Source organism: Anguilla anguilla, chromosome 12 (assembly GCF_013347855.1).
Source record: "Anguilla anguilla isolate fAngAng1 chromosome 12, fAngAng1.pri, whole genome shotgun sequence".
Taxonomy (NCBI): Eukaryota; Metazoa; Chordata; class Actinopteri; order Anguilliformes; family Anguillidae; genus Anguilla; species Anguilla anguilla.
Window position 1 is genome coordinate 3,768,394 of NC_049212.1, and position 11,663 is coordinate 3,780,056.

The 11,663-nt window shown below is 49.0% G+C and overlaps 1 protein-coding gene across 1 annotated transcript in view; it reads right to left on the minus strand.

Moving 5' to 3' along the window:
- The window catches only part of si:cabz01090165.1 (uncharacterized protein LOC100333421 homolog), a 132,666-nt gene that overhangs the window by 6,243 nt on the left and 114,760 nt on the right, over window positions 1-11,663 (minus strand). The window contains exon 2 of the mRNA XM_035385778.1: window positions 2,777-4,150. Coding sequence (XP_035241669.1) covers window positions 2,777-4,150 — 1,374 coding nt within the window. The remainder of the gene's footprint in view (window positions 1-2,776; window positions 4,151-11,663) is intronic.

The window sequence follows — 11,663 nt, forward strand, 5'->3', positions numbered from 1 at the left end:
AAAAAAGGCGACTGAAATCATTGGGCTGAAAGATAGCGCCCGCGAAACGCGAGGCCTGGAGGGAGGTGGCCAGCAGACGAGGTCCCCCGCGCCGGGCGGGGGAGAGCCGCACGCCGGCTCGAGCAGCGGGGGTCCGAACACCTCACACGTTTCAACGCGCGCCTCAGTTTGGCTCGGCGCTCCGACGGAAGCGAAACGAGCTCTTCTCTCGCTCGCCGCGTCTGTCGTTTCGTGACTTTGCCGCAGCGCGAGGTTTTTGATTTTTCCACCGCGCGGCCCGGCCTGACCCCCCCCCGCAGCGCGTTCTCGCCGCCGCGGCGTTCCGCTTAGCGACACCCGACCCTCCCCCGCGTGGTTAAATATGCCCGTCTGCGATCCGCGTCCGCCCCGGGCACGCGCCATCCTCGATTTAACTCGCTCGTTTCACACGTCGGGACACGCCGGCCGGTCGGGGTCACGTGTTTTATTCAGCCAATCGCCGGCCTTTCCCCCGGCCGCCGTCTTTCCGGTTGCCGCAGTTCAGGGGCGCCCCCACTTACCGCCGCGGGTCCCCCCCCCGGCAACGAGAATCACAAGCCGCCGGTAGAGCACGGAGCGGAACCCCAGCTGGGAGGCTTTGCGCAGACATGCTCCTTTAAAGGGCGTGGCTGCCTTCCGGAAGCTTCTGTGCTCATTGTTGTGATTGCATACAAATTATGGCTCAATTGCTTTTGGCTACAGATTACTGTCTTCAAAGAAAAATGATACAAGAAATGATGACTGCATTCTATAATTTTACGGCATGAACTACATTGTGTTCTGTGTCAGCTATGACGTATGATATGAAACAGAAAGTACACCCTCTTTCAATTCTACAGTTTTACAGATTAGGACAGAACTAATCCACCAAGTCCTAACAATAGAGAACTAGCTTCATGTGGCACGTACTATACAACAGATTTTTACTTTGTCATTATTTACTCAGTCAAAAATAAGCCAACATGCAGAAACCCTCTGTGAAATTTAGCACATCATTCGGGAGCATTAGCAGCAGTAACCTGAAGTAGCCATTTTGAGTATGAGCTTATCAGTCTCTGACATGTCATTGGAGGATTTCTGTCCCCGCTCCTCCTCACAAAACTGCCTCAGCTCACTGATATATAAATTTGACAGCTCAGTTGTTTTGGGATTCAGCTTCTGGTTCTGCAATTAACATACCCAAGAATAAAACAGGCTTTTTCATCATCCAGTTGTTTCTCTGAGCACTGTACCGAGAGCTGGGATTTCATTATTGATAAAGGCGCACAAAGGGAGGTAATATTCGATGACAGGTTTGTAATTTGGACAGACTCATAAAGGCTCGCAGTTTGAAACAAACAGAATGGCGGACTGCAGGATGAAATGTCTGCGAATAACAGTTTGCATTGTCTGTCGTCGGTTTTGATTGATGTGTGCGAATGATTTTCCTTTTCCAAAGGAACACCAAAGGAGGCCGAGCAAGACCACCCCCCCCCCCTCCCCGGAGCTTGACCCTTGACCCCCCGTCACGGAGCTGTCTGTCTGTTACTCTGTCACAGCTCCAGTGCAGTCCCTCGCAGGGGGTGGATGGGCAGCGTGGGCGGGCACTGCCACCTGCCACCTCTTCTTGTGCCTGGCCTGGGCATAATCGCCCCCCCCCCCCCCCCCCCCCCCCCCCCTCTGGCACTGGGACCAGGAGACGCGCGGGCAAATAGGAAATCAATCTCGCCCTTTCGTCAGCGTGCAGGGCGAGAGAGGCTGAGCAAAGGCGGAGACGGAGAAAGCGAGGGATTTTGGGGGGGGTTGGCAACGACACCTTCAGTCACCCTTCCCTTTGTCGCAGTGTAATGCAGCCGCAGCCAGATGGCCAGCCGCCCCTCCCTTTTTAGCGTGTGATTGCTATTCTTCCTGCAGGGACGGCAGATTACGCGCGCCTAATTAATAACAAACTGCATTCCGGTTGTTCCGCAGTTATGCGAAACCGGTAGCCTCCCGATGCCCTTTGAGTAATTAATGTTAAAGTTCCTTTCATATGTAGCGTTTTTTTTTTTTTTTTTAAATTCATCCATCCTCTGGGAAATTTCAGAAGTGAATCACACGTCTGAAGGCCCGGATGGCACAGAACCTCCGGCGCTGCAGCGGAGAGCCGAAATACGAAGAGAGAAATTGGCAGATGAATTTATGTCGTTTGGAAGAAAAAGGAGGATTTTTGGGAGAGTCCTTCGGCGAGAGTCAGAAGGGCAAACTAAATGTGTAAACTGAGCTTGGGCATTGCCACGCCATGCGCCATATTTACCATTCTGCCAAATGGGCTTGAAATGAAACATTTAACACGTTGGAATAGCTAGTGCTTTCCCAAAGCAAAGTTCAGGATGGGGTCGAACCCCTTGTACGTCACACAACATGGGGGAACCAGCTCTTTTGGAAATTAAAAATTTGCCCTGATGTTGGTGTTGGTCCAATCAACCCAAAATTTGTGGAAAGGGATAATGGCTGGGCCCTCTATCAGTATGCCAAGTTTTAAAAAAGCCACCCAGCCAAAATGGGTGCTGCTGAAGCATGCATAACTTCAATTTGATTGATCAAACGATTGAGGAATTAGAGCCATTTTAATTTATTTTCTTCTTACTGTGCCACCTCTGGGCAATTCAAATGAAATTTCTTCCACTTCTGAATTTTTTGCATGAAAACTGAATTGACCCAGACCTTGTGCAGATATCATAAAGCTTGTGGAATATGGATTGAGAAGTGGAGGGGAGGAGGCAGGCCGGTGTCTCACCTGTAGATGAGGATGTCATCTGAGGAGCTGTTGTACTGGATCTGGTACATGCGCACTCCGGGGATGTGGTTCTGCGGGGGCCAGTGTATGGTGGCGGAGGAGGAGGTGAGCTCCGACACGCTGACCCGCTGCTGGTCGGGCCGCGAGTGGCCCCCGCTGGCGTTGGACTTGATGGAGGTGGGGATGTCGGAGGGCCCGGGCTCCGGCTCCAGCTTGGGGTCGTAGTGCGGCGAGGGGTTGACCACCAGCTCCACGGGCGCGGTGGCCTCCCCGGCCGCGTTGGACGCGATGCAGAAGAAGACGCCCGAGTCCTTGACGGTGGTGGCCAGGATGTCCAGCGAGCCGTTCTCGTAGCAGACGGTGCGCGAGGTGTTCCCGATCAGCTTGCCCTCGGGGCTCACCCAGTGCGTGGACGGCTCGGGGTCGCCCACCGACTTGCAGCGGAGGCTGACCTCCTGCCCCGCCATCACGAACATCTTGGAGGTGTGGCGGGTGATCATGGGCGGCTCGCAGACGAACTCCTCCTCCCGGATGGTCCAGAAGTACTTGCCCGCCAGCTCCCGCGGCGAGGCGCAGGTCTCCAGGTCGTCCTCGCGGGTGAGCCGCCGCAGCCACACCAGCTCGCAGTTGCAGTGCAGGGGGTTCCCCCCGAAGCTGAGCACCAGGGCCGTGAGCGGCGAGCCCTTCATCTTGGCGTAGACGGGGATGCGGAGGAACAGCGGGTCCGGGGGGATCTTCTTCAGCTTGTTGGAGGTCATGTCCAGGCGGGCCAGCTTGTGGAGGTTGGAGAAGATGCCCTCGGGGACGAATTCGATGAGGTTGTGGTCCAGGCTGAGGGTGTTGACGCTGGCCAGCAGGCCCACCGTCTCCCAGGGGATGTCCACCAGGTTGTTGTAGGAGAGGTCCAGGTCCTCCAGGGTCTCCAGGAAGTCCTGGAAGGCTCCCTCGGTGATGCGCTGCAGCTGGTTGTTGCTCAGGATGAGGTGGCGCAGGTTGACCAGTCCCTGGAAGTGCGTGTCGTCCAGGACGGTCAGGCGGTTGCTGTCCAGGTGCAGGGCGTGCAGGTCCTGGAGGTCGGCGAAGGCGTAGGGCTGGATCTGGCTGATGGTGTTGCGCGAGAGGGTGAGGTGGATGAGGCTGGACATGTTGGCGAAGTCCCGGTGCCGCAGCGTGGTGATGAAGTTGTCCATCAGGCGGAGCTCCGCCGTCTGCCGGTCGATGTTGGGCGGGACGAAGAGCAGGCCCGTCTTGGCGCAGAGGACGGTGTAGGAGGGGAGGAGGTTCTGGCAGGTGCAGCGCTTCGGACACAGCATGGACGACACCGCCCCCACCAGCAGCGCCAAGCCGACGAGGATCGCCTCCATCGCTGGGCTCCTGCAACACCAGAGGGAAGGGGGGGGGGGGGTTGAAGATGTTAGAAAACACTGTATATCCCCCCCAGCAAGATCCAGTCACTAGCCAAAAAACACATAACCGCGTCACAAAATGGGAGTAACACCTTCACAACGTTAGCACTTTGCTTCTCTGTCAGAAAGGGTCTGCGAATATTATGCATCAGCACGAATGCAGGCACACAGATCTTGCCACGTTATACTGTTTCTCAGGACAATCACTGTGAAATCTGGACAGGAGGATGCTGCTAAAAAAATACGTTAGGTGGGCTTTTCATAAGGAACACTCCGTTCAGCCGTTGTGTGGATGTTTCTGGCTCCCGTGCACCCATGCGTGGGCCACGAATCCGCTCCGGCCCCCCCCAGTTCGGAGTGCTTCTCTGGGGGCTAAACTAGCCGGGATAAGCCTCCGGATGATAAAGATCCCTCGACTCCCAGATGTAATTACCAGCACGAGAGTTGTGCAAACAACTTAATCCAATTATCGCACATATTATGCACATATTTAAAGGTAATAGATTAAGGAGCAATTGGAACATGACATTTGTAGCAGTAATTCAAATGCCACTCTGGCTTACCGTGCTCATCAGTGCCGTATCAAGCATAGCAGCTTAATTTAAAACCAACTGGGAATTCATGGGCTTATGTCATGACACGGTTGTAAGTGACCTGAGGTCTTACTGGAAACCATGAAACCCAGCCAACCAAGGTCCGGTCATTAGACTGCACAGATGGGTTTGCCTAATGCAACGTGGTTTTGTTGGGCGTCCATCATCCTGCTTTCAGTTTTATGTATTTGGTGACTTTATTGTCCATCAACCGTGAAATTAATTTCATCTTTAGGGGCTGTAAATGTGAATCCTCGACAATAAAATATATGAAAATAAAACACTGTAACAGCGTTAACAGCAAAGGATAAACAAATGAATAAAATAAAATAATGTCGGTGCCCTAAACCGATTTCTTGTAACCCTGGCATATTTCACACTGAGCACACTGTTTGTGTTATCTGAGGTGAAGTTAATAAGCTCAAAGGAATCCAGCTCGTTTGTACGCGGTACGTTTCTGAACCCCTTACTGACGGAGAAGCGTTTCCGGAGAACCCGAAACAGTCTTTCGAGCCACGCGGGCAATTAGTCAAACTCAAGGAACAGGATATGGCGTGTAATTGCCTGCCGTGCTTTCAGCGCGAATGCAATGTATAACTGCACGCCGCCCCCATCCACACGCAGATAGAAGAGAGTTACGCGGAGAGGAAACGTGTAAATGTCGGAAGGATTTCAATAAATAAATGAATAAACACCGAGTGCAATTCTCCTCCCGGTTACCAATGACAACATGAGCAATGCCCCTTTGTTTACGGTCTGTGCATGTATTTGCATTTTTTAAAACCCGTCTTGCATAAAAAAACCCTCATGTACGTCATTGTTTCCACCGCCAGGAAAACCTACGCATAATAACAGGTACCCTGATGCGGATAAGGATAAAAGACTAATCCTTTGCTGACTCGAGAACTGGAAGAGAGTCCGGTTGTGTTCTCGTCGTTGCGCCGTCGTGCCAGGTGGGGGCACTGTTGCGCCGTGTACGGATGTGGAATAGGTAAGGGATAAGGCCCGGTGAGGTGGGGTGGGGGCGGGGGGGGGCTACGCTACGTCTGCTAGCAAAGTATCAGGTCCACACACAGGGATGCTGCAACCCGCTGAGGGTCATCAAAAAGATGACGCAGTGCTCTGCTTTCTGGGCTAAATTATATCGGGTGAGAAGTCGCAGCAGTGAGAGAGAGAGAGAGAGAGAGAGAGAGAGAAAGAGAGAAAGAGAGAGAGAGAGGTGGTGGAGGGAGAGAGAGAAAGAGGTGGCGGAGAGAGGGGGGGGGGGAGAGAGAGAGAGAGGTGGCAGAGGGAGGGAGAGAGAGAGAAAGAGAGAGAGATTATCCAGACAACTAAGCAAGGAAAAGCACAGAGGAGGGTAGCAACTTGAATTCTTTTACTGTGCGCCTCCTCTGTTTTACGAGCACGTCAGAAAGATTTGTGAGTGCGTGCAAACACACAAAACACAAAGGGCTGTTTCAGATGTGTCCTACATACCAGCTTAAGACAAAAGTAGCATCTAGCATGCTTTTTAACTGTCAAGATTTATGTGGATGAAACGGAAAGACATTTCTCTGACCGTTATTTGATTCGTATAATTGGCTGACGCAATTGCAAGGTATTCCGTTCTTCACCCTTGAGACAAGTGAAGTTTTTGTATCGCTGTAATACGATCGAAAAACCATAATTACATTGGAACAGGAAGATGATTTAGCACTTGAACTTTAAATTGCCTAGAGAACAGATATAATATATAATGTACCGCACATCATGTAGCGCCTGAGATGGTAAAGGGGTATTCATTGTATGGTTTGAGCATGTATGGGTCTCACAGTTACTGGCTCACCTGTCTTCATTGATGATATAACTGCTGATAGCAACAGCAGAATGAATTCTGAAGTGTACAGAAGCATCTGATCTGCTCAAGTTCAACCAAATTACTTACTCATTGGACTGCACTTCATCGCACAGCAAGGCAGTGATCCCAAACATACTGCTAAAGCAACAAAGGAGTTTTCGATAGCCAGAAACTGGAAAATTATCCACTGGCTATGTCAGTCACCTAATCTGAATCCAATTGAACATACGCTCCATATGCTGAAGAGAAAACACAACTGGCCCCCAAAACAAGCAGGAGCTGAAGATGGCCGCAGTACAGACCCGGGAGAGCATCACCAGAGAAGATACCCAGCACCTGAGGATGTCTGTGGGTCACAGACTTCAAGCAGCCATTGCATGCAAATGATATACAACAAAGTGAATAACATTAATATGTTCCAAACATTCTAATAAACTGAAATGGGAGGCTGTGCAGATACATTGTGGAGTCAAGAAAAAAATATGTCTTTGTCCCAAACATTAGGTTGATTACTGTATATATGTCAACATCAGAAAGTGGCAATAAGGTGTATATTTCCCCATACAGTATATTGTGAAGTGTTGATATCAGTATCAAGATGTGGCTGTTGGTTGATATAAACAGGTAATGAAGCAGTGGCCAATCTGTGAAATACCAGAAGATAGTGAATAGAAGGGTAATGTGCCTTCCTCCTCCATGCTAAGATGTTTCACTGAGCAAATGAAATGCACGAGGAAGAGTTGCTGTCAACAGTGTTTGCAATTAAGTGGGATCCTCCACAATCGCTGTGAACCATGTAGAATTTCACTGTCTGCCCCCCCGTCTGGCGGTCCGGCGGGTGGTTGATCGAGTCGGCATTTCACTCCTAATTTGTTTACCTTTATGATTGCATTACGCGCTAATGATTTTACAGCATGCTCGCATACTGTGCTGACTCATGTCACAATATTGACTGACAGCAGCTAACGGTAAAAAGTTCAGCGTTACATCGACTCTTACAGAGTACATACAGTCCCTAGTGGACATACGGTCCCTACTGTTTGAGTTGAATTAACACTGGGCACTTCTCTGTGCAGCCAGGCTTTATCTGAAATGAGGCGCCTCCTCCAGCACAGTGTCCACATCACTTGTGATGCTATCACCTGGTCCTAAGGGATAGCCTTTACTGGCCTACATGAATCTACTTCCACCAGCCCACCAGTTTTTATAGGAAGTCTTCAATTCAAGTGCTTAGCAAGGTTGGGACTCTTTATCCCTGCATAGCCTGATCCTCTGGCTAAAGAAGAGCGCACAATGGAGAGGCTTCAGGCTCGGAGTGGTGTCTGACTGTTAGGGCACTGACTACGTGATCCTCTGGCTAAAGAAGAGTGCACAATGGAGAGGCTTCAGGTTCGGAGTGGTGTCTGACTGTTAGGGCACTGACTACGTGATCCTCTGGCTAAAGAAGAGTGCACAATGGAGATGCTTCAGGCTCGGAGTGGTGTCTGACTGTTAGGGCACTGACTACGTGATCCTCTGGCTAAAGAAGAGTGCACAATGGAGATGCTTCAGGTTCGGAGTGGTGTCTGACTGTTAGGGCACTGACTACGTGATCCTCTGGCTAAAGAAGAGTGCACAATGGAGATGCTTCAGGTTCGGAGTGGTGTCTGACTGTTAGGGCATTGACTACACTGCGGTACTCAGTGAATCAGGGCTGCAGCTTCACTGCTTCTTCATAACAGGGGTCTCATGGACACTGCTGACATGGCCCTAAATCTAAATGCTGTACATACATGCACACATATGCAGATATGTACATACAGTACATACACACATGCATATGTTATGCACATACACATGAATATGCATGTATGTATGCATATATGTGAGCATGCATGTGTGTATATGTATGTATGTATGTATCCCTGTCTTTATATGTTTTTATTTACAGAATAAGGCAATCACTCTTTTTTGCTTAAATGAAAAGTTTTACCAACCTGTCAAATTCAGTACTGCTCTACGATCATGCTCTACCTTCAGAGTATGCAATAGAGGGAAAATGAGGTCTGAAAGACATGCTGACAGTGAACTGATCCACAATATTAATGCTTCATTGCAAATATGCAGATTTTTATGATCACGATATCATTATGACAACTGTTGGAATCAAACACAAATCTATAATTTGTTATGATTTCTAAATCTATTATATTAATATGCATTAAAACAGCCATTGAAATCCACGAAGCTCAATATTCAGCTCAAATAATATTATTGCATGCCTGGATTACGTGAACAATGGCTGTTTCCTATCAGTCAGTTTGCTGATGCCAGGAGTTTGAAACTGCAGTAGATCTGATAGTGTAGAATAGTGTAATTTCACAGCGCAGAATAGTGTAAGCACGGTCGGTCAATTGTTCAAGTTGAAATGGAATTCTTTTTATGTAATTCCATTTCATAAATTACCGATTGTCTGGCAGTCGGAGGGTTGCCGGTTCAAACCCCGTCCTGGGCGTGTCGAAGTGTCCTTGAGCAAGACACCTAACCCCTAACCCCTAACTGCTCTGGCGAATGAGAGGCATCAATTGTAAAGCGCTTTGAATAAAAGCGCTATATAAATGCAGCCCATTTACCATTCATATAGCGCTTTTATCCAAAGCGCTTTACAATTGATGCCTCTCATTTGCCAGAGCAGTTAGGGGTTAGGTGTCTTGCTCAAGGACACTTCGACACGCCCAGGCCGGGGTTTGAACCGACAACCCTCCGACTGCCAGACAATCACTCTTACCACCTGAGCCATGTCGCCCTGTTTTGTATGTTGTGTCTGCACCTCGGGGCTGCTTGTTGTTGTATGTTTCTGTTTTGCACTTCGGGGCTACTAGTTTTTGTTTTTGTATGTTGCATCTGCACCTCAGGGCCGAAAGTTTTTGTTTTTGCGTTTTTTTTTTGTTTGTGTGTTTTGCACTTCAGAGCCACCGTATGATACCCTCCATAGACACCATTGTGACACCTCTGACATGAAAAAAAAACCTCTAATAAATCCAAAAATACTTTGACAATGAAGCAAATATTATCAGAACTGATAGGAATGATGGAAAATACAATGAAAATAAGACCTCAGTTGAAAAAAAGTAATTATCATTTAAGACAATAACAGCATACTGATGTCAACATAGTTATGAAACATTGCTGTGGTGACTGAGATTGACATTTTTTGAGTCCAGCCAATTAAAAAATTTTAATAGTGATATGCTCAGAATCCCCCCCCCCCCCCATAGGCTGCAGATGATACAACACCTACATTCTGTCAGAGCGTCAGCTTTGATAAGGAAAAACTAAAATCTTTCTTCACAACAAAATATTCATGAGTCACAGCCTTTGGATCTATACGCCGACTGAGCTGCTGTATACGTTCAACATATTTTGTCCCCTACAGGCCGATATGTGTACTGCAGATGAGTCCCGTGAACATTGGGGACAGTAATATGTTTAAGTGGCACACTGAAGTGAAAGACAGGGCCAGCATGCACATTCATAATTCTCCTAACTGTATACGTTCGTAAAACCATGTGTGGGGAGAACAATTCAAAGACCCCAGAAGGCAGAGAAATATATTTTTCACACTTATCCTCACGTTTCAGAGAAAATAAACACATTTAGCTCACACTTCCTCTGTGGTACATGCTGTGCTATATGAGATACAGCAGAGCAGGGCCCTAGGCTACTGTAAGAACCCTAGCTTGGGCTGAAGTATGGTTTACCATACAGTACAACAACAGTGCTGCGTTTGGACGTCTGTGTGTAAACTGCGCATTTAGGGTGCCATTGATTCATTTGCCCAATAGATGACGGTCAGTTCCCCAGCGGCAAACCCTTACTGGGCCACCATTAGGAACAGCAGTCGCCATGAAAACATTCTGCAAAGGAGCATCATCATTCCACTGGATACAGGACCCTTCCCCAACTACCAGAAGATCTCCTAACAGCCACTTTGACCACCTCGCCCTGACTGAATGCTAATAAAACACTAAACGCTATTGGGCCACTGTGCAGCTTGGGTAACTGAATACTTTCTTTTTTTGAATAGTCAGAAATGACCGTCCAGAAATAGTCTTGGACCTATTTTCACCCCGATGCCCACGTCACATGAAAAAGGGGCACAATTAGCCCTGCCTTCTGCTCTCAGATTGACTCTGTGGTAAGATTATTTGGGGTCAACAGTCAAGGTTATGCACGTACAACGATGCAAGAACAATTCACGACCCACCGACGCGGCAGATGGGACTTGTTTCTCGGCTGAACATCTGGCCGTTTACGGCCGGCCTTTAAGAGATCAGAGCCCGACTTACGGAGGAAACAAAGTTGTGCCAAGAAGTCCCCGCTGGCCCATTTAAGGACGACGTAAATATTGAAAGGAAGACTGACAGCCTGGATATTACTGAAGATGAGCGCTTGTAATCGAGTGATGCGGAGGAGACCTTGGAATGATGCAAGCGCAAGGAAACAAACCGAATGAGAAAAATGGCAATAAACAAAAACAGGGCCGAGGGAGAACGGCACCCGGATGGGATCACACAAGGGCAAGTGCCTCCCCCCCCCCCCCGCTTCCAATCCCAGCTCAAATGAAACGGCCCGAACGCGCCGAAGGTAAGGGAGAAAGGGAAGGACCAAAAGCTGCTCGATATAATGCGACTTAGACAGACGGCGAAGAGCAGCACCGGAGGGGGAACTGCGCTCCAGTTCCAAACCCAGGAAGGGCCCTGGTGTACCACTGATCCTGGCTAAGTACTAATCCCACATTACTATGAGGAATATGCAGCTGTATAAACGGATTACACGCAAGGATAAGCTGCCAAAGGAAACTGCCATTAAGTCAGAAATAAGCCTCTGGAGGGCTGCTGGACGGCTCATCCTGTTAAGGCACTGTTCCAGTGTGTGGGTGGGCCCCACGGTCTGGTATCTGTTAAGGCTCTATTCCAGTGTGTGGGTGGGCCCCATGGTCTGGTATCTGTTAAGGCACTGTTCCAGTAAGTGGGTGGGTGCCATAGTCTGGTATCTGTTGAGGCACTGTT